Source organism: Saccopteryx bilineata, chromosome 10, assembly GCF_036850765.1.
Source record: "Saccopteryx bilineata isolate mSacBil1 chromosome 10, mSacBil1_pri_phased_curated, whole genome shotgun sequence".
NCBI classification, from domain to species: domain Eukaryota; kingdom Metazoa; phylum Chordata; class Mammalia; order Chiroptera; family Emballonuridae; genus Saccopteryx; species Saccopteryx bilineata.
In genome coordinates, this window is record NC_089499.1 from 75,090,949 (window position 1) to 75,117,579 (window position 26,631).

The window sequence follows — 26,631 nt, forward strand, 5'->3', positions numbered from 1 at the left end:
GATGATTTCAACCCTGGCTGCCCTAATAAATTAGTCTCCAACTGCGACTTCTGCCAACTGCATTTCTCCTCTCCTGAATGCAGAGATGTTTTAAAATTAAAACATAAGTGCAAGTGCAGAAAAAAGTCATTTGAAGCACTTGGGCCACTTGAAACAACTTCTTGCCAAAAGTCTACAATCAATTTACCAAGCTCTTCAAGACAGTGCTTTTGGGCGGAAACGGAGCCTGCTAAAGTACTCCAGGTCTTTAGGTATTTCCACATCTCTGGGAAGAGTGCACTGCAGCACCCCACTCACAGGCTGCATGAAAGAGAACAGATCACAAAGGGCAGATTACAAGGGAGAAAGACTCCTGGGGGGGGGGGGGGCAGGGACAGTGTGAATGGATTGTAAATAATATTGCTAAGAAAGGAGCAGAAATATGGCAACCTCAAACAATCCTCTTGCCAGGAATTCTTCCCATAGGGGCTGTTCTTTCTAGACTTTGCTTTCAAGTATGTCAGAAATACGGAAAACTGTCTGGGGGAGGGGATCCCTCCTCTGCCATCTTAACCTTTGGCTCTTTGCAAACATTTTAAAAATGGCTTTTTAAAAAATCCAAATACTTTATTAAAGAAATGAAATGAGGGGCACTCAATGGTCTAACAGTTGATCACCTCAGCTGTAAGTATAATATCATTTCTTCATAATCATGGTCAAAAGAAGGCGTGGTTTAGGGAAAACAATGGTCTGAGTAACCAGTTCATTTCCTTAAGGTGGCCCTCCCTCTGCTCCTGCAACCCTGTTCAGGGGCAGACTCTGACCTGAGTGTTATCAGCAGGGTCTCAGACTCACACAGATGTTTTCAGAGAAGTGCTTTTGGAGCAAAGGCTGCTGCTGCTTTGAGCAATACACAGCCACCTCTAAACGGTTCTGTGATTCAGAGAACTATGCTACCTCTGATCTTACTGTCACCACTTCTGGCTATAGGATATCATAAAATGCTGGCTGACACATCTCTGCTAACAGTCATAAGGACTACTCCCTGGTGTCTCCAGGAAGCACAGTGTCACCTAAATGGTACTGACAGAATACAGCAAGCCATCACCCTGCCTGAAACAAACACAACCTCTGTATCTGAGCGATGCACACATGTCCCCTAGGTACTCTCCTCTGTCTCCCTCCCAACCCATCACTGACTTGCGGTGTTTGTATTCCAACATGTAAGAAGAAAATGAAAGACAAAATATAAAATCTATAGCTTTCCAGTTACTTTTTGATTTAATCCTTTATCTGTTAGGGAAAAAAGCACCCTATAAACTCAGGGATTTATTAAGTTTAGCCTCACAGTTGGTAGACCAGATGCCATTCAAGCATCAACAAAGTCTTTACAAAAGCATCTCTGTAGTCATATTTTGGGTCTGGGTCAGAGTTTTCCCAAATAAAAGATATAAGGGTACCCTCAAAATGCAAGGAGAATGAAGAAAAACAGTGTATCTCTACCACTCCAATCCAGTTTTTACACATGCATACAAGGGTAGGAGGAAGAGAGAGTTATAGGAACCTGGTAAAACTCAGATTAGAGGAGTTCTTCTTTTATTTGTTTTTATTTTTTTAAATGAAAACTTCTGTGCAGGACCCCCCCCCCCCCCCGGGGACCCGGGACCGTCTTGCCAGGCCGCAATAGCCCAGCCAGCCCAAGGTGCAGCAGAACGCCGGCCCATCTGCGGCTCAGTGCCGGCCAAGGTTGCAGGGCAGGGCGCAGCCTCACTGCCTTGGTTTTTATTTCACTTTGTTCTGGGTGGGGAGGGGGTGGTGCAGAGAAGACCGTGAACATGGAAATGAACAGAAACCTCAAACTTGGAACAGTTTTAGAAAGCCTCCTTCAGTAAGCACTCTGTTAGTGAGGAATGGGTGATTCATGACTCAACAATGCAGCTTTCTTTAATAAGTTTGCAGCACGTGTTTGTTTTTTTGAACAGTATACGCCCCACCTATATAGGCTGTCAACTAATAAAGACCAAAAGCAATATTCAAAAACAAAACCAGAAATGGCAAAACTAAAACTGCCTGACAACAAAGTTTTTTTAGAAAAATCAATTTTATAGAATTAACAGCAATTTGATTAAAATTTCCAGATCTTTTTGTATTTAAAGTCCTCCAACCTGGTAGCTAAATTTCAATCTCAATGAAAACCATCTGGTCAAGCAAAGGGCATGAAATGTGAATCCAGGAAAGGTAAGAAAGTCAACTGTCACTCCACTTCCGGCTGCAGCAGAACCTGAGCGAGGGGGCGGGAGCACACTCCGACTCACCAAGAGTCAGCTCAGCTGTGCTGTCTACCTCAACAACAACTAAAAAATAACTGTCTTTTCTGGCAGTGTCAATAATTATATTTTTATACACTCAATTTAAGTTACTGAATGACTTCCCAGGTTACTGTTTGTATTTCAACGTTGTTTTTCCTCTTGACACAGTGTTCTGTTTGAAACTCTGCTGTGGATTTCAAGTACCAGACCAAACAGCTTTCAAACACATTCTCACAGGAAACAATGTGAACTGCCTGTCATGAAACCTCACCACAAGTGAGATAAAAAAAACAGACAGTTAAAGCATGCTACAGCATTCCTCCATTTTTAGAGAGGGACGTAACCAATGCTCTCAGTTTTGAGATATGGGAACTGTTTGGTGCAAACCTCAGCATTTTGTTGGAGTTAACAGCAAACTCCTGTCTGCATTTGAACTTTGGCCAGATCACTCAAATGACATTTCAGAATCACTCCTGTGGACGGCAGCAGCAGCTAATCCTGTTGCAATTCCTCACTCTGACCCACTGGCTCTGCAGAGCTCACTCTCCACCACTTGCGCAGCGCTCCGGGCCTTGCTGGCAGGACAGGCCAAAGGCCAGGAGGAAAGAGGCCTGTACAAACTCTTCCCACTCTGCTTGGTTCTGTGTAATGTTAGCAGAGACCTAACCCACCTTCCGCACTCCCAGCCCTGGGCCCAGAGCCAAGCCCAGCCTCTGAAAACTGCTCTGAAAACTTACCCAGTGAAGCTTTCAGCTCCGGTGCGGAGGAAGGGCTGCTCTGGAGAAGCTTCTGGTCACCGTCCATTCACATTATCTGGCTGTGCTTCGCTGCACACTTGCTACTGCAGGCTTACATCATGATTTGGGTCTGCCCACCAACTACAAATATGCTCCATGTTTGGTCTTATGTAACATTTGCTACTACTGTAAAAAGCACTTGAATTACACAAAGGTCCTGGCAGATCAACAGAAAACAAGGGGTGGAGTCTAATTTCATTTAATATGGTCATACAAGGCGTCCTGGCTGGTGTAAATTAATCCTTCTATTTGAAAGGCAATTTGCCAAAACTGGGGAAGATGAAATTTATAAATTTAACCTGCTAAAATGTGAATTATTCACACACTGATTTTCTGAATACCTTTAAACTGATACTGCTACTACCAAGTACACTAGAAAATTCACACAATTCATTATGCAATCTACATTTTAGCTTTGATAGACCTAGAAGTTTTAAAGTTATATATTTCTATCAATATAAGCAAACCTTCCTCCACATTTTACTTCATGATCTATTTAAAAAAATAAAAGTGTCATATCTGAAATAAACCTTTCTTTTTAAATCTAGTCACAAAAATCTGAACCCATTTCCTGTGCATATCTGCAAAATATGTCTAACTTCAGAAGACTATACAACTGATTGTCCAGAGTTTCAATCACTGGATAACTGACTAAGCTGGCTACCTTTCATATTCATAATCAAAACATTCTGTAAGTGGCTCTCTGTAAACAGTGTCTTCCTGGTTTAAGTTGCTTCCTTACTCGGCCCTATTACACTCCCCACACCACTACTTCCCCTCCTAACAATCACCAAATCTTACTGTCAAACAGACATGGAAAAAACAACCAACTGATCTGAGCTGTGTGATAGTAAAGGCTGCACACATAAACAGACTCAGATGCCTGATAGTTTAGAATGAACACTTTTAAATGTCGAGGAAGGGGTTCCTCTACAGCAGGGGTCCCCAAACTACGGCCCACGGGCCGCATGTGCCCCCCACCCCCTAGGCCATTTATCCGGCCCCCGCTGCACTTCTGGAAGGGGCACCTCTTTCATTGGTGGTCAGTGAGAGGAGCACTATATGTGGTTGTGCCGTAAAGCGCGGCGTCACTCACGTACAGTACTACTTCCAGTGACGCGGACGCATACGTCACAGCTCCGGAAGCATGCCATATGACTTGTTACGGCTAGCAGTGACAAATATGGAACTGGACATTGACCATCTCATTAGCCAAAAGCAGGCTCGTAGTTCCCATTGAAATACTGGTCAGTTTGTTGATTTAAATTTACTTGTTCTTTATTTTAAATATTGTATTTGTTCCCATTTTGTTTTTTTACTTTAAAATAAGATATGTGCAGTGTGCATAGGGATTTGTTCATAGTTTTTTTTATAGTCTGGCCCTCCAACGGTCTGAGGGACAGTGAACTGGCCCCCTGTGTAAAAAGTTTGGGGACCCCTGCTCTAAAGAATCCCATCAACTCATGCAGAATAGTTGGCAACAAGTCATGAATTACATGCATGGAAAAGATTTAGCCTGGAAGGGGTGGGAAAGACTTTTGAGACATAGGAAACAGCTTCTCTTAGACCAAATACGAGTCTAAATTGACTCAAAAGCAGAAGAACAGCAGCCACACGGCTGTTTTCATAGCAAGTTCTCAGACCCCAGCGACCCCAGCTATGGTGGCAGTACTAAAATCCAGAGGGTTTTCTGAAACATACTCTTATTTTTCTTCAGAATTTTTAGTCACATTCAAACAAACTAAGGTGGTTCTTAAAAGACACCAGATGAAAATAAGAACAAAGCCATCAGCAGGCTTTAGAAGGACAGGAAGAGCAAATCTTTCAAAAGTTAACTAGCAAAAATAAGAATTTTGGGTAAATTCAATGAAGGTCTTCTCAAGCTAGTAGGAAAAGACCATTGCTATGCTACCAGGTTGCACCAGGTCTCAGGACTGATGGTAGCCCCCACCCACCCCCACCGGCAGCCAAGGGGTCTCTCTGCTGACACTGAATGCAGAGCAAAAGTTACAGAGGGCTTCTCCCAGAAGGGCCTCAGTCCCACACTGCTGCGCTCTCAGACCTGACCCCACCTCCCTGCATCTCCCAGCACTAATGCTTGCCTTTCTAATGGTCCCTTCTGTAGATGGTGGCGGGTGGGGAAAACAATTATATGAGAACCAGCTAATCCACGCCAGTTCTGGGAGCAAAGTCTTTCTATAACCCTGACGAAAACCAGGGTGACTTTCAGCAAATGTTCCTAAATGCTATAAACACATGTCTATATTTAATTTTATCTGTAAACAAGAGAGAAACAAATTTATTTTTAAGATCTCAATAGAAAAAATGAAGAATGACAGTGTACTGCAGGAAAATATAATTTTGTACAATATACACACGTACCCCTACAACTCTCTCAATGCCCTGAGTAAAGTGTTGAAGCAAACACAGCTCTGTTCTGTTTGGAAAGAACTGTTATTATTTTCTTCAAACCATTTCCCAGTATTCCATCCAAATAAAGTTTCTACTGATACTAAATGATCAATGGCTCATATTAAGTGTCTAGGTCTGGGGACAGGATCTCATTTCCTATTTCTTGTGGAAAAAATAAACGGACTACAGACTAAAAAAGAACTACAGATTAAAATAACATTTTAATAGAATAACATCCATGCCTTACAGACCAAAAATTACAGGTAATGGCTGTGGTGTGGCTGGTGTGCACTCATCAGTTTTACTCTGGCTGCACAAAGGGAGTCCTGAACTGACACAAACTCTCCTGTGAATGCAGCCCCTCGCAGCACAGGACAGGAGCAGACCAGCCAAAGCTAAGAGGGCGGAGGGCGCAGGGCAGCCCGCCCACCTGCGGTCTCAGCACTCGCAGCTCTGCAGCCTCGGCAGAGACTTCGGCTCCTCATGGCCCGCGTCCTCCCGTCCATGGCTATGTGTGTGTGGAATGAAGGAGTAACACCTGGAACGCAGGACCCAGTACCTCCTCAGTGATGTTGGCTATCATGATTAAAAACAAGGAAACTGAATGGTAGACATTGTGTGAAGAGAGGAAGAAGAAGAGAAAGAAAGCAGTTTTGATCACAGGTATCAGTGACCTCCCCTGCAATCTTGGGATTTCCTATATCAAACCCCTGAGAATCCAGGAGTAGCATCACTGGGAGTTCTGCAAGGCAACAAAGGAGCTGCTGGCAGTGAGAAGTGCTGAGTCCCTGTCCCTGGTGCAGCAGCACCAGTTCTCCAGTTGACAGGAGCACACCACATCTCCACTAACCCATGCCTCAGCAGGCTGGGCTAGTTATAATTGGCCTTAATTGGCACTTACAGGAGCTTTAACATTCCTTACCTGCTGCCAAGGAGCACTTGAAAGGGAAGAAAGTATTTCAAACTTAGAAATACCAGGCAATTCATTCAACTGTGGGCCTGGAAGCCTGCTATCCAGAATCAAATTAGTGTCACCCAGAGTGGTGCTCTATTATTACCCAGGGCTCATTAGGTCCTCACCCTGGATGAGGAGAGGTAGGCCATGAGGCTGAAATGGGGATGACTCCCAAGGAGACTAAGAGCACACAGAAGTCTTCCTCTGCTGCCATTACCTGACCTTTCAGTGGATGGCTCCTTGCCGGCTCAGCCACACTTCACCAACGAGTCCCTTTTCAACTGTTTCAACTGTTCAAAGGCAGGCAAGTAACCTCGCCTGATCTATTTAGGCTCTGTGTTAAGCACAGTCTGACCTCAGCCCAGTAATTATCTGATAGACAAAGTGAACACTTTTGAAAATACTTATTGTTTTAAAGACGGAGGGAGAGGGAAGAGGAAAGAGGGGGGCAGAGAGAAAGAGAAACATTGATCTGTTCCTGTATGTGCCCTGACTACGGATCAAATCTTCAATCCTTGTGCGTCAGAATGATGCTCCAACTGAGCCAGCTAGCCAGGGCAAAGTGAACACTGTGAAAAGGTGACCAATCACATCAAATGTGAGAGAAGGATAATGAGATCTGAAATAAAACTGACAATAGTTCTTCACTGGCCCTTCAATTGTTCTCACCAAAAGTTGCTATCCTTAGATTTAGTTTAGAAGACTACACATGTTGCAGAGAGGCATACCAGCCGAACACAACTAGATTTCTTCCCTGAAGGTAGATTCCACACAGAATGGATACAAATTTTCCACAGATGCTAGGAAATGTGTCTGTGATTATCATTGTTTAAATGAACATTTAAAAAAAATCACTCATTTTGAAAGATCTCTTTGCCTTGTATCATTAATGTTACTCAAACTCAGAAGATGTATGCCACTCTGATAGTAAAGTTTGTACTTGTTAGAGGAATTTACTTCAAAGTCAGATTAAAATTAATAACATCTGTGTAAATGTAAGAAGCTTTAGAAAAAGAAATGGAAGTCTAGAAAAAGAAATAGAACATCTATTCCTTATAGTGATATTCTCATACACGGCCAACAGCGACATAAAAGTACTGCATTACAGTCTTTCTGTGAATGCAAAAAAATAAATAAATAAATCTTTTCTGATCCAGGAATTCCTACCTGAGACTCAAAACCACCAGCAGTCAAGGGCACATATAGAGGGTTAGTTACTGCTGCCTTGTTCATAAAAGCAAAATGCAGGAAACAAAGTTAATGTCACAGAGGGCCTGGCCAAGGAAGGTCCCACAGAGTCACACCTGAGAACACTAAGGGACCATTAAAAAGAGGGTATTAGTGTTATCCTGGGATGTCAATGGGTTCCCATGTGGTATTGTTGAATAGAAAAAGAGCAGAAGTGTGCAATAATAGGACCCATTTTCTTGTAAAATTATGATCCAAACCCCCTGCTAATAAAACTTGGGATTATACATGCCTGTATACAGTTATGAGCATGAGAAAAAAATACAGAAGGATATCTACTAAGTTAAGTATTAAGAATATAGCAGATGCCTGACCAGGCGGTGGCGCAGTGGGATGCTGGACTGGGATGCCGAGGACCCAGGTTCGAGACCCCGAGGTTGCCAACTGAACACGGGCTCATCTGGTTTGAGCAAAAGCCCACCAGCTTGAACCCAAGGTCGCTGGCTCCAGCAAGGGGTTACTCGGTCTGCTGAAGGCCCGTGGTCAAGGCACATATGAGAAAGCAATCAATGAATAACTAAGGTGTTGCAACGCGCAACTAAAAACTAATGATTGGGCCCTGGCCGGTTGGCTCAGTGGTAGAGCGTCGGCCTGGCGTGCAGAAGTCCCAGGTTCGATTCCCGGCCAGGGCACACAGGAGAAGCGCCCATCTGCTTCTCCACCCCTCCCCCTTTCCTACCTCTCTGTCTCTCTCTTCCCCTCCTGCAGCAAGGCTCCATTGGAGCAAAGATGGCCCGGGTGCTGGGGATGGCTCCTTGGCCTCTGCCCCAGGCACTAGAGTGGCTCTGCTCGCAACAGAGCGATGCCCCTGAGGGGCAGAGCGTCGCCCCCCGGTGGGCGTGCCGGGTGGATCCTGGTCGGGCACATGCGGGAGTCTGTCTGACTGTCTCTCCCCGTTTCCAGCTTCAGAAAAATAAATAAATAAATAAATAAAATAAATAAAACTTTAAAAACTAATGATTGATGCTTCTCATCTCTCTCCGGTCCTGTCTGCCTGTCCCTGTCTATCCCTCTCTCTGACTCTCTCTCTGTCTCTGTAAAAAATAAATAAATGAATAAATAAATAAAAATTAAAAAAAAAAAGAATATAGCAGGTTACATAGATGGCTTACAGTAAAAGAGACTGTTATAGTTGGAGAAGGTGGGGTGGCAGAAAGACCAATGAAGTAAGAAAAAAAAATAGGCTTAACTGAAAATAGCATGTTTGAAATTATTCTATTTGTGTATCTATGTAAAAATATATGTTGGGTATATATATTTCATATATTCATGTGCCAATAAAAATAATCCATAGAGAAAGTTATTTACCAAGTTTTTGTTTAAATAAAAATGCACTGTGAAGGGAGTTAAAACAATTTAAACAGTATGTAATTCTGGTATTACATCAAGAAGTTATCCTGATTAAGACACCCAGTTCATATGTTTAGCTAAGGAAAACATTCAATTAGCACAACTGAGCACAGTAAGAATCACACAGAAAACAGCCTATTAGCCAAGCTGGCGAAGTAACATTTAACTTTCAAAAGCTCATTACAAATCTAGTATTAGGAACTCTAACAATCTTTAAAAAATATCAAGCATAAGAAGCAATGAAACAGCCTTGCCTGTGATGACACAGTGGACAGAGTGCTGACCTGGAATACTAAGGTCAGCAGTCTGAAACCCTGGGCTTGACCAGTCAAGGCACATATGACAAGCAAGCAATGAACAACTAGAGTGAAGCCACCAGGGGTTAATAATTCTTGCTCCCCAGCCCCCACCCTGTTTTCTCTCTCTGTAAAATCAATAAATGAAATCTTAAATAAAGAAAAAAACAATGAAACAAATTTCAGTCTAAGAGTTTATTTTTGACCCTAGGAAAACTACAAATCAACAACTCTATTGTGTGTGATTGGGGGTTTACTGTTTTAACTTATTTTAAAATAAGATAATTATCTTCCCTGTTCTCTTTCCCTCTCAACTTTCAAACACACAAGAGAAAAGGGTATACAATGTCTTTGAAGTTCAATTAGAGAACTGTTGTCTTAAAAACAAAATGTAGAAGTAAACCTAAGAGTGGGATTTTGTGTCTGGGATTCCAGACACAACCTGGAATCAGGAAGGAAATAGCTAGATACAGACACTGCCACTCCTTGCCCCAAAACAGTTTGTTTCATGAGATTGGACTAGAATAGTGGTAGTCAACCTGGTCCCTACTGCCCACTAGTGAGCGTTCCAGCTTTCATGGTGGGTGGTAGCGGAGCAACCAAAGTATAAATAAAAAGATAGACTTAACTATAGTAAGTTGTTTTATAAAGATTTATTCTGCCAAATTTAGTGAAAATCCGACCTAAAGTACTTGGTAAGTAATTATTATTATATGCTTTAACTTGCTGTAACTCTGCTTTATAAATTTTATAAAGTTACTTCCCTACTTTATAAATCACCATTACTGTGGAACCAGTGGGTGGTTAGAAAATTTTACTACTAACAGAGATACAACAGTGGGCAGTAGGTATAAAAAGGTTGACTACCCCTGGTCTAGAGTATGCATGAGAGGAATTATCCCAGCCAAGCACTTGCTCCAGGAAGCGATAAAACTTCCCTTATCTGGTCAAATATAAGACCACAGCTTAACAGGGTTGATTTAGCAGGTGTGTATGTGTCTTAACTAGTCAACATACAAATTAGTATTCTGAACTGACTGTAAGGAAGAACATCTTTTACCAAATATTACCAAAATACAGGTTTATATCCTAAAATGTCCCCCTTAAAATTGGAAGCACCGCCATCCTAATGTTTTCTTTTTGTAGCGGGCAAGTCAAGAGTGGCACTGGTAAATATTTACAATTTATTTAATGATGGTGCTAGAAACTCACATTTTCACTGCCTCAACCTGGTGTTACAGGTTACAGTAACACAAATCACAAGTTACAGTAGTTCATTAAATCATAGTTCTACTAACCTGGATGGAGGCAGCGAGACCCGTCTCCACGTGGAGAGTCAATGTGCCGGAGTACCAATAAACACTCCCAAAGAAGACGAGACCCATCTCCACGTGGAGAGTCAATGTGCCAGAGTACCAATAAACACTCCCAAAGAAGACGAGACCCATCTCCACGTGGAGAGTCAATGTGCCGGAGTACCAATAAACACTCCCAAAGAAGACGAGACCCATCTCCACGTGGAGAGTCAATGTGCCGGAGTACCAATAAACACTCCCAAAGAAGAATGGGCAGTAAAGCACCATGTGTATTAAGGCAACACTAAAAAACTAAATGCCCATCAATAAGGGACTGGTGAAATTAATTTAAATACATTAATAAAGTGGAATAATAGGCAGTTTAAGAAGGAAGTCGAGAGTGACGTCACGGAAATGGCGCCGTGAGCAGCGCGTCCGACAGATCTCCCCTAAATCACAACAAATTTATCAACTAGAAACAGAAAAATTTATCCTCGGAGCATTCCAGAGTTCCACACAAACTGAAAGCGAAAGGACTGTTATCATTTGAATCTGAGAGACGAGGGTGTGGAGGAAGCTACCCGCAGCGACGTTCAACGTTCATTCAAGCGGGAGTGCGCCTGTGGTGAGTCAGCCCACACTCGGGAGCCGCGAGCAGCCGCCGGCGCGCGCCCGGTACGGTTGCAGAGCGAGCACCGTCCACACTCCGGAGCGCCAGCAGCCACCAGCGTGCCCGGTCCAGTTGCAGAGCGAGCACCGCCCACACTCGGGAGCCGCGAGCAGCCGCTGGCGCGCACCCAGTACGGTTGCAGAGCGAGCACCGCCCACACTCGGGAGCAGCGAGCAGCCACCGGCGCGCGCCCGGTCCGGTTGCAGAGCGAGCACTGCTAACGTTCCCAGCGGCCTGCGCACTGCGAGTGAGAGTCGCCAGCCACCGGTGCCCGGAGCACCCCATTCGCACACGTGCCCTGGGCATTCCACACGCCCAGAGCGCCCTACTGGCCCGCACACCCAGGGTGCCCCATTATCCTGTGCCTGGTGCGATCCAGCCGCCAGCGGCAGGGCGAGCAGGAGAGGCACAAGGGTGGTCTTCTACTTGGGAGATTCTCTCTGTGGGCGGGGCACCTCACCCAACCATTCAAGCTAACAATCAAGCGTTGGGGGAGGGGCGCGCAGGCAGCCTAAAATACCTTCGGGAGCACAGCTGCGACCCAATCACTGAAATTAGCTTAACCCATGAAATCTGCGCACCCTCGGTTCTAATTGATAAGATCTCTCTCAGTTCAGCGATCCAAGACAAGAGGCATATTTTTTAGTGCCTCTCGCTAAAGGGGCGGGGGCAACTTCTGATTGATAGAGCCTCCATATTCAGGGATAAACGCTAACAAGAGGGACTTGGCAGATAATAAGATCTATACTACACTAGTCGCAAGCAGAGACTAGTGCCTCTTCTTCCCAGCCAAAACAGGCTACAAAGTGTGGAAAGCCTGGGTTGAGAGGTCCAACAGAATGCTAGGCGCTGAACAGTCACCTTGACAACAATTGACTCCCACCCCCGCCTGATTAAACTGGAGGCCCTGACTCTCAGAGCCTTTCCCAAAGCCTTGCACTGAGTGGGGATAGAGTGGGGATTTCCCAGCTCTTTGAGCCTCTTACTCCCCAGACAGAAGCAGTTGCAGCCTTATAGCTGGATCACCAGGCTGCTAATTCAGAAAGGGGGGACTAGGAGAGAGAATCCAGGAAAGCAAACTCTCTCATCGTTGGACCCTGCAAACGCCAACAAGCCTTGACTACCAGCAAGACTAAAGCCAATTATATGACATTGCCATAGAATCCCATCAACTGCAAATCCCTACCTAAGTGTGACACAGGGGCAGAGCCTGGGGTACAGAGTCACCGACCAGGAAGAGGGAGAGAAAAGAAAAAGGAAGAAGTTAACCTCTCAAAATCAAGAAAAATCCACAGACTTTACAACTTGTTCCACTAATTTTTTTGTTGTTGTTGTTTGTTTCTTCTATCTTATTGCCTTTATTTCCTCCACCTCGGTCCTTCTATTCTCTGCCCATCTTATGCTTCCCTTTTCTTGAACTACACTACCCATAACAGTTACATTTTATTTCTCTTCTTCATCCTCACCCTCCTTTAAGGTTATACTTCAAAACACTTAACTCTCACTCTCTCCTCTTTTGTTTTTTTTTTGATTTGCTTTATTTTGTTTTTTTTCTCTTCCTTTTTTATTTCTTCCTTCGTTTTTCTCTTATTTCTTATTTTTTCCTTTCTATTCGTTTTTTCTTTTCTCGTTTTACTTTCCTCCCATTTAATCCTCAATCACGAACAAATTAGTTAATTTGGGACTCAAGGCTTTTTTTGGCTTTATTTTTCTTTTTTGCTTTTGTTTTTGTTTTTTTCTTGTTTGTTTATTTTTGTGGCATTTTGGGTCCTCCCAACCCAAGGTCTCCATTGTATTTAGTCTTCGCTCCACTTAATACAACAGATTTTTACTTATTATTTTTATTTTTCTTCTTCTTTATTATTCTTTTTTTTGGTCATTTTTTCTGGTTCCCTCTTATCCCTCTCATTATATCTCTTAGTTAACCATCACTTACAAGCAAATCATCTTATGCTTGTCTAAAATTTTCTTCCTTTTTTTTTTTTGCATGTAGTAGGTCCCTACTCCCTTTTTTTGTCCCTTGAACTCTTCACCCCAAATCAGGCCCTCCATTATAGGCACAATATTTCCCTGAGGAGGGGAGAGGAGAGAAAGAGAAGAAAGAAAAAAAGGGGGAAATAATAAATTATTACTGTTTTTTTTTGTGGGGTATTTTACCTTTTTTTTTTTTTTAATTTTTTTTTTTACTTTTTACTCTTTTTTCATTCTAATTAGTGCTATCAACAAGACCACCCTCAGATGCCAATAAGAAAGAGGAAATCGAATATTATGGACACAAAAGAAAGAGAGGTAACACAAATAGATGTGGAAAAATCTATGGAGAAAAGACTTAACATATTGGAAGCCTTGGAGCTAAATGACAGAGAATTTAAAATAGAAATCTTAAAAATACTCAGAGATATACAAGAAAACACAGAAAGGCAATATAGGGAGATCAGAAAACAACTCAATGAACACAAAGAATATATTACCAAGGAAATTGAAACTATTAAAACAAATCAAACAGAAATGAAAAACTCAATTCACGAGCTGAAAAACGAGGTAACAAGCTTAGCTAACAGAACAGCCCAGATTGAGGATAGGATTAGTGAAATAGAAGACAAACAACTTGAGGCACAACAGAGAGAAGAAGAAAGAGACTCAAAAATAATAAAAAACGAGAAAGCCCTACAGGAATTGTCTGACTCCATCAGAAAGAATAACATAAAATAATAGGTATATCAGAGGGAGAAGAGAAAGAAAATGGAATGGAGAATATACTCAAACAAATAATAGACGAGAACTTCCCAAGCCTGTAGAAAGAACTAAAGCCTCAAATTCAAGAAGCAAACAGAACACCGAGTTTTCTTAACCCCAACAAACCCACTCCAAGGCACATCATAATAAAGATGACACAAACCAATGACAAAGAAAAAATTCTCAAGGCAGCCAGGGAAAAGAAGAGTACAACATATAAAGGAAGGCCTATTAGATTATCATCAGATTTCTCAGCAGAAACTCTACAAGCTAGAAGAGAGTGGACCCCAATATTTAAAGCCCTGAAAGAGAGGAACTTTCAGCCAAGAATACTATACCCATCAAAGCTATCCTTCAAGTATGAAGGAGATATAAAAACATTCACAAATACAGAAAAGATGAGAGAATTTATCAACAGAAAGCCCCCACTCCAGGAAATACTAAAGGGGGTTTTCCAACCAGATTCAAAGAACAAAAGAAAACAACACCACAAGTAACAGCTCCACCAAGAACACAATAAAACCAAACTTAAACTGTGACAACAAAGGAAAAAAAGGGGGGAGAGGATGGAGATTAACAGTAGCAAAGGATGATGAAGTGCAGAAATACTTATAAGATAGGGTACTACAATGAATATGGTAGGTACCCTTTTCATTACTTAATGGTAACCACCCTTGAAAAAACCACCACAAAAACACTTGACTTAAAAAAGGTAGCAACAGAGGAAAGAAGTATGGAACACAAACAAACAAAAACAAATGATAGAAAAACAAAAGAGAACAATCAAACTAGATACAAAACTAACAGAAAGCAATTTATAAAATGGCAGTAGGGAACCCACAAGTGTCAATAATTACACTAAATGTAAATGGATTAAACTTACCAATAAAAAGACACAGAGTAGCAGAATGGATTAAAAAAGAAAATCCAACTATATGCTGCCTACAAGAAACACATCTAAGCAAAAAGGATAAAAACAAATTCAAAGTGAAAGGCTGGAAAACATTACTCCAAGCAAACAACACCCAAAAAAAAGCAGGCGTAGCAATACTCATATCTAATAATGCTGACTACAAGACAGAAAAAGTACTCAGAGACAAAAATGGTCATTTCATAATGATTAAGGGGAAGTTGAATCAAGAAGACATAACAATCCTTAATATATATGCACCAAACCAAGGAGCACCAAAATATATAAGACAGCTACTTATTGACCTTAAAACAAAAACTAACAAAAATACAATCATACTTGGAGACCTCAATACACCGCTGACGGCTCTAGATCGGTCATCCAAACAGAGAATCAATAAAGATATAGTGGCCTTAAACGAAATACTAGAACACCTGGATATGATAGACATCTACAGGACACTTCATCCCAAAGCGACAGAGTATACATTTTTCTCTAGTGTACATGGAACATTCTCAAGAATTGACCATATGTTGGGCCACAAAGACAATATCAGCAAATTTAGAAAAATTGAAATAGTACCAAGCATATTTTCTGATCATAAAGCCTTGAAACTAGAATTCAACTGCAAAAAAGAGGGGGAAAAACCCACAAAAATGTGGAAACTAAACAACATACTTCTAAAAAATGAATGGGTCAAAGAAGAAATAAGCGCAGAGATCAAAAGATATATACAGACAAATGAAAATGAAAATACGACATATCAGAATCTCTGGGATGCAGCAAAAGCAGTAATAAGAGGAAAGTTCATATCACTTCAGGCCTATATGAACAAACAAGAGAGAGCCGAAGTAAACCACTTAACTTCACACCTTAAGGAACTAGAAAAAGAAGAACAAAGACAACCCAAAACCAGCCGAAGAAAGGAGATAATAAAAATCAGAGCAGAAATAAATGAAATAGAGAACAGAAAAACTATAGAAAAAATCAATAAAACAAGGAGCTGGTTCTTTGAAAAGATCAACAAAATTGAAAAACCCTTGGCAAGACTCACCAAGGAAAAAAGGCACAGGACTCAAATAAATAAAATCCAAAATGAAAGAGGAGAGATCACCACAGACATCATAGATATACAAAGAATTATTGTAGAATACTATGAAAAATTATATGCCACCAAATACAACAATCTAGAAGAAATGGATAAATTCCTAGAACAATACAACCTTCCTAGACTGAGTCATGAAGAAGCAGAAAGCCTAAACAGACCAATCAGCAGGGAGGAAATAGAAAAAACTATTAAAAACCTCCCCAAAAATAAAAGTCCAGGCCCAGACGGTTATGCTAGTGAATTCTATCAAACATTCAAAGAAGACTTGGTTCCTATTCTACTCAAAGTCTTCCAAAAAATTGAAGAAGAAGCAATACTTCCAAACACATTTTATGAGGCCAACATAACACTCATACCAAAACCTGGCAAGGATGGCACAAAGAAAGAAAACTACAGACCAATATCTCTAATGAATACAGATGCTAAAATACTAAACAAAATACTGGCAAACCGAATACAACAACATATTAAAAAAATAATACATCATGATCAAGTGGGATTCATCCCAGAATCTCAAGGATGGTTCAACATACGCAAAACGGTTAACGTAATACACCATATCAACAAAACAAAGAACAAAAACCACATGATCTTATCAATAGATGCAGAAAAGGCTTTTGATAAAATACAACACAATTTTATGTTTAAGACTCTCAACAAAATGGGTATAGAAGGAAAATATCTCAACATGATAAAGGCCATATATGATAAACCATCAGCCAACATCCTATTAAACGGCATAAAACTGAGGACTTTCTACCTTAAATCAGGAACAAGACAGGGTTGTCCACTCTCTCCACTCTTATTCAACGTGGTGCTAGAAGTTCTGGCCAGAGCAATCAGACAAGACAAAGAAATAAAAGGCATCCATATCGGAAAGGAAGAAGTAAAGGTATCACTTTTTGCTGATGATATGATCCTATACATCGAAAACCCGAAGGACTCCACAAAAAGATTATTAGAAACAATAAACCAATACAGTAAGGTCGCAGGATACAAAATTAACATACAAAAGTCCATAGCCTTTCTATATGCCAACAATGAAATATTAGAAAACGAACTCAAAAAAATAATCCCCTTCACGATTGTAACAAAAAAAATAAAATACCTAGGAATAAACATAACAAAGAATGTAAAGGACCTATATAATGAAAATTACAAAGCATTGTTAAGGGAAATCGAAAAAGATACAATGAGATGGAAAAATATTCCTTGTTCTTGGATAGGAAGAATAAATATAATCAAAATGGCCATATTACCCAAAGCAATATACAAATTTAATGCAATTCCCATCAAAATCCCTATGAGATTTTTTAAAGAAATGGAACAAAAAATCATCAGATTTATATGGAACTATAAAAAACCCCGAATAGCCAAAACAATCCTAAGGAAAAAGAATGAAGCTGGGGGCATTACAATACCTGACTTTAAACTATATTATAGGGCCACGATAATCAAAACAGCATGGTATTGGCAGAAAAATAGACACTCAGACCAATGGAACAGAATAGAAAGCCCAGAAATAAAACCACATATATATGGTCAAATAATCTTTGATAAAGGGGCCAACAACACACAATGGAGAAAAGAAAGCCTCTTCAACAAATGGTGTTGGGAAAACTGGAAAGCCACATGCAAAAGAATGAAACTCGACTATAGCCTGTCCCCGTGTACTAAAATTAATTCAAAATGGATCAAAGGCCTAAATATAAGACCTGAAACAATAAAGTACATAGAAGAAGACATAGATACTAAAATCATGGACCTGGGTTTTAAAGAACATTTTATGAACTTGACTCCAATGGCAAGAGAAGTGAAGGCAAAGATAAATGAATGGGACTACATCAGAATAAAAAGTTTTTGCTCAGCAAGAGAAACTGATATCAAAATAAACAGAGAGCCAACTAAATGGGAAATGATATTTTCAAACAACAGCTCAGATAAGGGCCTAATATCCAAAATTTACAAAGAACTCATAAAACTCAACAACAAACAAACAATCCCATAAAAAAATGGGAAGAGGACATGAACAGACACTTCTCCCAGGAAGAGATACAAATGGCCAACAGATATATGAAAAGATGCTCAGCTTCATTAGTTATTAGAGAAATGCAAATCAAAACTACAATGAGATACCACCTCACCCCTGTTAGATTAGCTATTATCAACAAGACAGGTAATAGCAAATGTTGGAGAGGCTGTGGAGAAAAAGGAACCCTCATTCACTGTTGGTGGGACTGTAAAGTAGTACAACCATTATGGAGGAAAGTATGGTGGTTCCTCAGAAAACTGCAAATAGAACTACCTTATGACCCAGCAATCCCTCTACTGGGTATATACCCCAAAACCTCAGAAACATTGATACGTGAAGACACATGTAGCCCCATGTTCATTGCAGCACTGTTCACAGTGGCCAAGACATGGAAACAACCAAAAAGCCCTTCAATAGAAGACTGGATAAAGAAGATGTGGCACATATACACTATGGAATACTACTCAGCCATAAGAAATGATGACATCAGATCATTTACAGCAAAATGGTGGGATCTTGATAACATTATAAGGAGTGAAATAAGTAAATCAGAAAAAAACAAGAACTACATGATTCCATACATTGGTGGAACATAAAAATGAGACTAAGAGACATGGACAAGAGTGTGGTGGTTACCAGGGGTGGGGGGAGGGAGGACATGGGAGGGAGGGAGGGAGAGAGTTAGGGGGAGGGGGAGGGGCACAGAGAACTAGATAGAGGGTGGCGGAGGACAATCTGACTTTGGGCGAGGGGTACACAACATAATTTAATGACAAAATAACCTAGACATGTTTTCTTTGAATATATGTACCCTGATTTATTAATGTCATCCCATTACCATTAATAAAAATTTATTTAAAAAAAAAAAAAAATAAAAGGAATAGACCGTATCAGGAATGTCTTTTCAGGACTCATGTCTAGCCTATGTCCACTCAGTCTTCTTACTCTATAATTGATTTTCTATGTTCTCCAGTCCACATGGCATAAATTGAAATAAAATGAAATAAAATAAAATTTAAGAGATAAAAAAAAAAAAAAGAAGGAAGTCGAGTAATATTCCGTAACATAGGACAATAAGGCAGATTATTCGGTTTAAAAAGTAGGTTTATAACAAATCTAGTTTTTCATGTGTGTTAGGAAACAAGATGTATGCAGCCAAATATTGCTTTGCTCAGGGTTAGAAAGCTTCCCAGGGTCTGTCCCAAACTGTATCCCCTGAAATAAGGTGGAGGAACTTTATTCATTGTGATTGCATATTTATCCTCTTTTGTTGTTGGTTACTTTTTTCACAATGCATATTACTAGTGTTAACAATAAAAAATTAAAATACACGTTTTTGTTTTTTAATCAGTAACTTTTTGTTACCCAAACGAGAGCATGAGAAGTCCCAGAAAAGTGTACACATTCTCTTTTGTTTTCTAGCTTATATGACTAAATTACTATTCTACAATAAATAAATAAATAAATAATCTGAAGAGAATTAATGACCCCAAACTTTGGCATCTCTGCAGTAATTATTTTCTACCCCTACAATATTTAGAAAATGTCTATAGGCTAAATATAATACAACAAGGTTTCGGGACACCTCATTAAAAAAAAAAGTCATGTACAAATTGAAAGAACAAAGCCATGATCCACAACTTGAGTAAATCCATCCAGCTGCCCAAGGCAAAGCCTCCATGAATCACTCCTCATCCTTTCTCTTCCCAGATCTCTTGCCAGATCTCTTGCCCCCAGGTCAGCAGCAGTGCTGCGGGCTGGCTTTCTGTGTCCCTGCAGACTACTACTCCATCCATGCCTCTCTGCCTTTGCCACTACCACCTTTCCTGAGCTCTCTCCTGACCCAGCTCTCACCTGCGCTAGTGCTATGTAGCCCAGCAACCGGCCTCCCTGCTGGGAATACTGACCCCTGTGTTCCACAGACCATCCCGAGTCAGATCAGGACACTTTCTTGCCCTCCCCCTTGCTTGCATGGTCCAATCCTGGTTTCTCTTGTGGCCCGCAGAGCCCAGAATCCTCTGGCACCAGCGTTTCTTTTCCAGCCTTACCCTGGTCTCCCCTTCTCCTTGCACACTGCTTTCCCACCTCCTCTCTGGCCTTTCTGCCAAACCCATTTCCCCCTCAGGCTTTCTGTACTTCTGTGTGGAACACTGGTTCTCCAGATCTTCAAATGGTTGGCTCTTTTTCATTACTGGGCTTAAGTATCAACTTCTCAGAGCGGCTTTCTTTGACTAGCCTTATCTAAAATGTCTTGCCCTGGCCATTCTTTCTCATATTATTCCTAGCATGTATCAGTACCTGAAATAATCTTATTTTATTTGATTTTGTCTTTCTTGTTCTACCCTCTCTAAATAGAATGTAAGCTGCATGAAATCTAAGACTCTGCTTGTCCAGCTCAGTGCAGAGCACTGCCCAGAGTATAGACAGCAGCTACTCAAGAAATCCTTATTAACTCCATGGATAATATCATGGCCAGTTTATTGTGTAAATACACTGAAAGACACTGACATTAATAAAGGCACAGATTTGGTCACAATGGCGCTCATCAACAAAACACCACAGAATAAGTGCTGACGAGGATGTGGAGAAAAGGGAACCCTCCTGCACTGCTGGTGGGAATGCAGACTGGTGCAGCCACTGTGGAAAACAGTATGGAGATTCCTCAAAAAATTGAAAATCGAGGCCCTGGCCGGTTGGCTCAGTGGTAGAGCGTCGGCCTGGCGTGTGCGAGTCCTGGGTTCAATTCCCGGCCAGGGCACACAGGAGAAGCGCCCATCTGCTTCTCCACCCCTCCCCCTCTCCTTCCTCTCTGTCTCTCTCTTCCTCTCCCGCAGCCAAGGCTCCACTAGAGCAAAGTTGGCCCGGGCACTGAGGGTGGCTCCATGGCCTCTGCTTCAGGTGCTAGAATGGCCCTGGTTGCAATAGAGCAACGCCCCAGATGGGCAGAGCATCGCCCCCTGGTGGGCATGCTGGGTGGATCCCGGTCGGGCGCATGCGGGAGTCTGTCTGACTGCCTCCCCGTTTCCAACTTCAGAAAAATAAAAAATATATATATAATCCATAAAAAAAAATTGAAAATCGAACTGCCTTTTGACCCAGCTATCCCACTTCTAGGAATATACCCCCAAAACACCATAGAACTGTTCCAGAAGGAGAAATGCACCCCCATGTTTATGGCAGCATTGTTCACAATAGCGAAGATCTGGAAACAGCCCAAGCGTCCATCAGAGGACGAGTGGATTAAAAAGCTTTGGTACATATATACTATGGAATACTACTCAGCCATAAGAAATGATAACATCGGATCATTTACAATAACATGGATGGACCTTGATAACATTATATGAAGTGAAATAAGTAAACCAGAAAAAACTAAGAACTATATGAACCCATACATAGATGGGACATAAAAATGAGACTCAGAGACATAGACAAGAATGTGATGGTAATGGGGGTGGGGGTGGGGTGGAGGGTGGGGAGGGGGTGTGGAAGGAGAGAGAGGGAGTGGGAGGAGGGGAGGGGCACAAAGAAAACCAGATAGAAGGTGATGGGAGACAATTTGACTTTGGGTGAGGGGTATGCAGCATAATCAAATGTCAAAATAATCTGGAGATGTTTTCTTGGAACATATGTACCCTGATTTATCAATGTCACTGCATTAAAATTAATAAAAATAAGATAAAAAAATAAAGGCACAGATTTAAGTATGAGGAAAAACCAATACATTTTATAACTATGTAGATATGATAATGCTGCTCCTATAAATGGCATAACACCACTTAAAGGTGCCTATTATATAGCAGAAAAAAAGGATAAAATTACATTAGCACTACTTGGCTTATTGCAAAGAAGAATGGAATTCACTGCATGTGTTTTACATCATGCTATTTATTTCAGTGACAAGAAACTTTGGTCACATGGCCAACTGGGAATTTCCTCTGAGAGTGAAACTACTGTCCACCTTGACATGCTGCACGTTTTGGTGTGACTGCTCTGGGGAGCTCCCTTCCCTGGCCCACCCCCGCCTGCTGGAGGAAGGCCTGGCATGTGTCTCCAAAAGTGAAGAGTGAAGTATTTTTTTTTTGGCTCTGCAACAAGTTTCAATTCTTATACTGAATGCAGAAATAAATATGCCAACCAATTCCTACAAAATATTATGAGGCTGGAACAAAAAGGGGAGGAGTTTGGCTTTGGCTCGCTACTATGACTTGGGGTTAAATAAAGTAGGAGAATAGTCTGAAGAGAAACCCAAGGACTGTTGTAAATCAAATATCTACCTACTACCATTACCTCTTCAAGCTACTAAATGTTCTCTCTGAGGTAATGGGTTTACAATGCTGACCAGCTACTTTAAGCAAAATTAAAATTCTACCTGAACTAGAACATGTCACTAATGACAGTTTTGTGACAGGTGGAATTCATATATCCTCTCTAGATTTTCTTTTAACTCTATACAGCCTTATTATACACAAGAGAAATAGACACAAGTAGTCAGAAAAACCAGCCTGGCACATTTTATTTGTGTGAACAAAATTTAATTTGGAGTTTGATCTGTAAACTGGGAATAAAATCATTCATTCAGTCGGTCTCTAAGAATAGGAAATGAGATAATACATGCAAAACGCTTTGTAAATCAAGTGCTATTAAAAATTATCATTAGTCTGTAAGCTTTTAAATGAATGGCAATCCTAAAAAGATTAACTATCATTGATGTTTCCAAGTAGAAAATACCTAGATTATAAAAATTCAGTGACCAAATGTAGCTAGCACACTGGAGAGAAAAAAAAATTGTTCTTTATCCCAAAACAAAGTTACTTAATAACCAAATAAAATAACTCATTCAAAATAGCTGAAGCTGTTACTCCATGTCTAAGTCTATCAGATGGCAAAAAAGAGAGGATGTTATTTATTCAACAACAAAACCTCTGCTTTGTGATGGAGATGAGCTTAATTAGAGGCAACTATGTGAAATTGTCAACAATGGGAATCAGCACTTGTGCCAGAACCAGCCCACTGGATCTCAGAGTTGTTTTTTGTTTGTTTGTTTACAGAGACAGAGAGAGGGATAAACAGGGACAGACAGAAACGGAGAGATGAGAAGCATCAATCATTAGTTTTTCGTTGTGCGTTGCAACATCTTAATTGTTCATTGATTGCTTTCTCATATGTGCGTTGACCGCGAGCCTTCAGCAGACCAAGTAACCAGATGAGCCCGTGCTCAAGCTGGCGACCTTGGGGTCTCGAACCTGGGTCTTCCGCATCCCAGTTCGATGCTCTATTTACTGCGCCACCACCAGGGCAGGCGGATCTCAGAGTTAAGGCTCCTTTGCTCTTATACTAATGTTCTTTGAACCCAATTAATTAGCTTAAAAAAGTATGAGTAATTTCTTTTTACATTTTAGAAAAACAAGAGTATATGCAAGCGGAGAAAGCTATAAGATTGCAGCAGTGTTTCTGTCAAAGCTTCTGTCACAATGTTATGCAAGAACCACATTTAAGACAGCCCTCCCTGTGAACAGAGGTCTGAGGGAGGGGCAGATGTTTCATACTGAGGCCACTCACAGCAAGTGGTAGGGGCTCGATACATTAAATCAAGTGACAAATGGCAAGGGCTGTTTATCTGTATTCCTTTTGCAGATTAACATAAGATTCAGGAATTCTGCTTCCTAGGTATGGACGGCATTTGCTAGGGCTAGGGCTGGCTCAGTACCTAGCTCCCTATATGTGTAAGAGGAAACCAAATCCAACAGCTTGAACTGGTGTTTCCCAAAACCTGGAGTAGCCAGCACACTCCAACATCAATAACATTGAATTGCCAGTAAAAACTGACTCCCTTTCCAAATTTCTTTCAATTTTTCTGATAACATCACACCACCATGTGGATAACACTTGCCTAAAATGTGTTATCTCCTTTTCAACAAAGGGAGCAGGCCCCAGGGCTCAGGGCCAGCACTGGCAAGAGCATCAAAGAATTTAATTATCTTTTCTCTGTATTTATTTTTATAGTTACCATCTAGGGCAAACAACATTAATTTTCCTGTTGATGGTTCTAGTAAGGTTTTCTTCATCAAAAACTTATTTAAATAAAAGTGATTAGATTCAAAGAAAAATACTAAGTGGAATAAAGTAAGCAAATCATAAAAATGGAACCCAGTTGACTAACGCTGGGAAAAGGTAGCAGAGGCACTGTTGAGGCATTGCTCTGGGACTCAGGCCTGAGCCAAAAGGTGAACAAGTGGGGCAGCCTAAGTAATCTGGGGCAAAGTATTTCAATGGCTGATACTCGAGCTGGTTTAAATTAATCACAGAGGGTCTAAATATGGCACCTGTCTGAGCTGACTTAACATCCCTCATTTATTTCACCTAGGTAAAGACCACCACCCCATGTCTGCATAAGACAGGCTGAGAGAGATGAAGGTATTCTTTTTGCTTTTTTTTTTTTTTTTTTGCATTTTTCTGAAGCTGGAAACAGGGAGAGACAGTCAGACAGACTCCCGCATGCGCCCGACCGGGATCCACTCGGCACGCCCACCATGGGGCGATGCTCTGCCCATCCTGGGCGTCGCCATGTTGCGACCAGAGCCACTCTAGCGCCTGAGGCAGAGGCCACAGAGCCATCCCCAGTGCCCGGGCCATCTTTGCTCCAATGGAGCCTTGGCTGCGGGAGGGAGAGAGAGAGACAGAGAGGAAGGCGCGGCGGAGGGGTGGAGAAGCAAATGGGCGCTTCTCCTGTGTGTCCTGGCCGGGAATCGAAACCGGGTCCTCCGCATGCTAGGCCAACGCTTTACCGCTGAGCCAACCGGCCAGGGCCAGAGATGAAGGTATTCTTCATAAGCAAACTTCAAGAAGTAGCAGAGCACAGAGCAGTGGAAGCTTATCAGAATCACCTGGGAAATTCTTTCAACACCCCCCCCCCCCAGTGGTTTAGGCATCCACAAGTTACCAGCTAGTTCTACCTATTCAGAGCCACAGTAAATGTATGTAAATAGGACTACACATTTTACGCTATTCAGTAGTCAATTCAGGACACATTTACTACTAACTGATCAACTGACACCCCCAATTTACTAAACAACTCCAAAAAAAGGTGCTACTGGCTCTAGGAATGCCACCATCTCAGCCCTGTTCCATACTAAAAGTTTTACAGATGATTAATGTGACATTTCCAGCACATAATACAAAGTTAAAAATCAGTTTAAAAAAAATAGGGGCCTCCTTTTGTGCCACCCTTGCTAGACCCAACAAATCTCTGAGTGCTGATCTGATCTGCGTCAGTCACTATGCCAGGCACTGGGAACACAAAGCCGCCCCTCCCAGCCTGCGGGTCCCAATCAGCCCGGGAGCAGTTCAGAATGCGGATTCCTGAGTCCTATCCTGGGAGACTGCCAGTCAGCTGGTTAGTTAGGATGGGCTTTGAGAAGCAGCCTACTTAGAAAGCTTCCCTTTGATTCAGAAGCACAGCAGGTTTAAGATCCATTGATTCAGATTATATTATTAGTAGTAAGCACACTTTGCTCTTAAAAATACTGAGTAACAAAAGAGAAGTCTGAGGCATGCTGGACTATTTCAAAACATTAAAACAACATCAGGAAAGCATGGTATAACTATGCAGTTTCCAAGAAAAAAGGCAATCTATACTATGAAAGCAATCAAGATGATATGAAACAGGAAATGCCTAAATGACATTACCTCACTTACCATCATTGCTCACGTGGAAATACGAGTTAATTGTGGACTCCCAAAAAGGCAGCTCGGCTAGTAAAAAAGTACAGCGTCTTCCTACCCTGGATAATAAGCTGTTCACCAATTCAGAACACTACCACCAACATGAACCGCTCACAAGCCTTGTGGCCACGGCACCCTCCTTCCTTGGCCTGGAGGAAGTGGTTTTAAAGGAACGGCCTGTCGGATTTCGTAGCAACCACTCATTTGTTCCTAAAAGCAACAGGTGAATACCAGCAATGCATGAATTCACAGAAGACTGCCCATACATTTTCACCAAAAGATAAGAAAGCAGAATTTCTTCCTCGGCAGGTACAGGTTTTTCTTAAAATGGTAAAAGGGGACAGCCATGACCACTGGGAAAGAGTTTGAATTTAAAAACTTTTTTGGTGTTAACTTTGAAAATCAAACAAGTAAGAATAAAATTACAATAACAACAAAAAGTGGGTTCCCAAACTACATTTTTCTGCCCCAAAGAAAGAAGACACTGTCCCCTTTGGAATGATTCCTGGTATTGGGGAGCATGCAAATCACTCTCAACCACTCCAGGGCCTCACGCTCAAGCATTTGCCCCCAGCCCTCCCTCGTACCTATCCATCTCCAACCTGCCTCTCCATTCCATCAGCCTTTTCTCCTTGGCTGCTGCCTCAGAGATGGAAGTCCTTCCACATTTCCCAGCTGAATCCTGCACTTGGCCTTTATTTTTCTGCCAAGGACTCTTCTCTCTCCTACAACTTTAATGTTTCCCACTGTGGGGAAAACAGCTGTGTTAGGCTTGCTCGCTGGTTTCCCGGCTGCAAGCACTTTGCACA

The 26,631-nt window shown here is 41.5% G+C and overlaps 1 protein-coding gene across 9 annotated transcripts in view; it reads right to left on the reverse strand.

Moving 5' to 3' along the window:
• ATXN7 (ataxin 7) overlaps positions 1 to 26,631 on the reverse strand; it is a 156,331-nt gene that overhangs the window by 31,936 nt on the left and 97,764 nt on the right. The window contains exon 1 of one of the 9 annotated variants that reach the window (XM_066245288.1): positions 3,026 to 3,173. The exons of the other annotated variants lie outside the window; for them this stretch is intronic. Within the exon in view, the coding sequence (XP_066101385.1) occupies positions 3,026 to 3,092 (67 nt within the window). The 5' untranslated portion in view covers positions 3,093 to 3,173. Of the gene's footprint in view, positions 1 to 3,025; positions 3,174 to 26,631 lie in introns of those variants that run through there. 9 annotated transcript variants of the gene reach the window in all.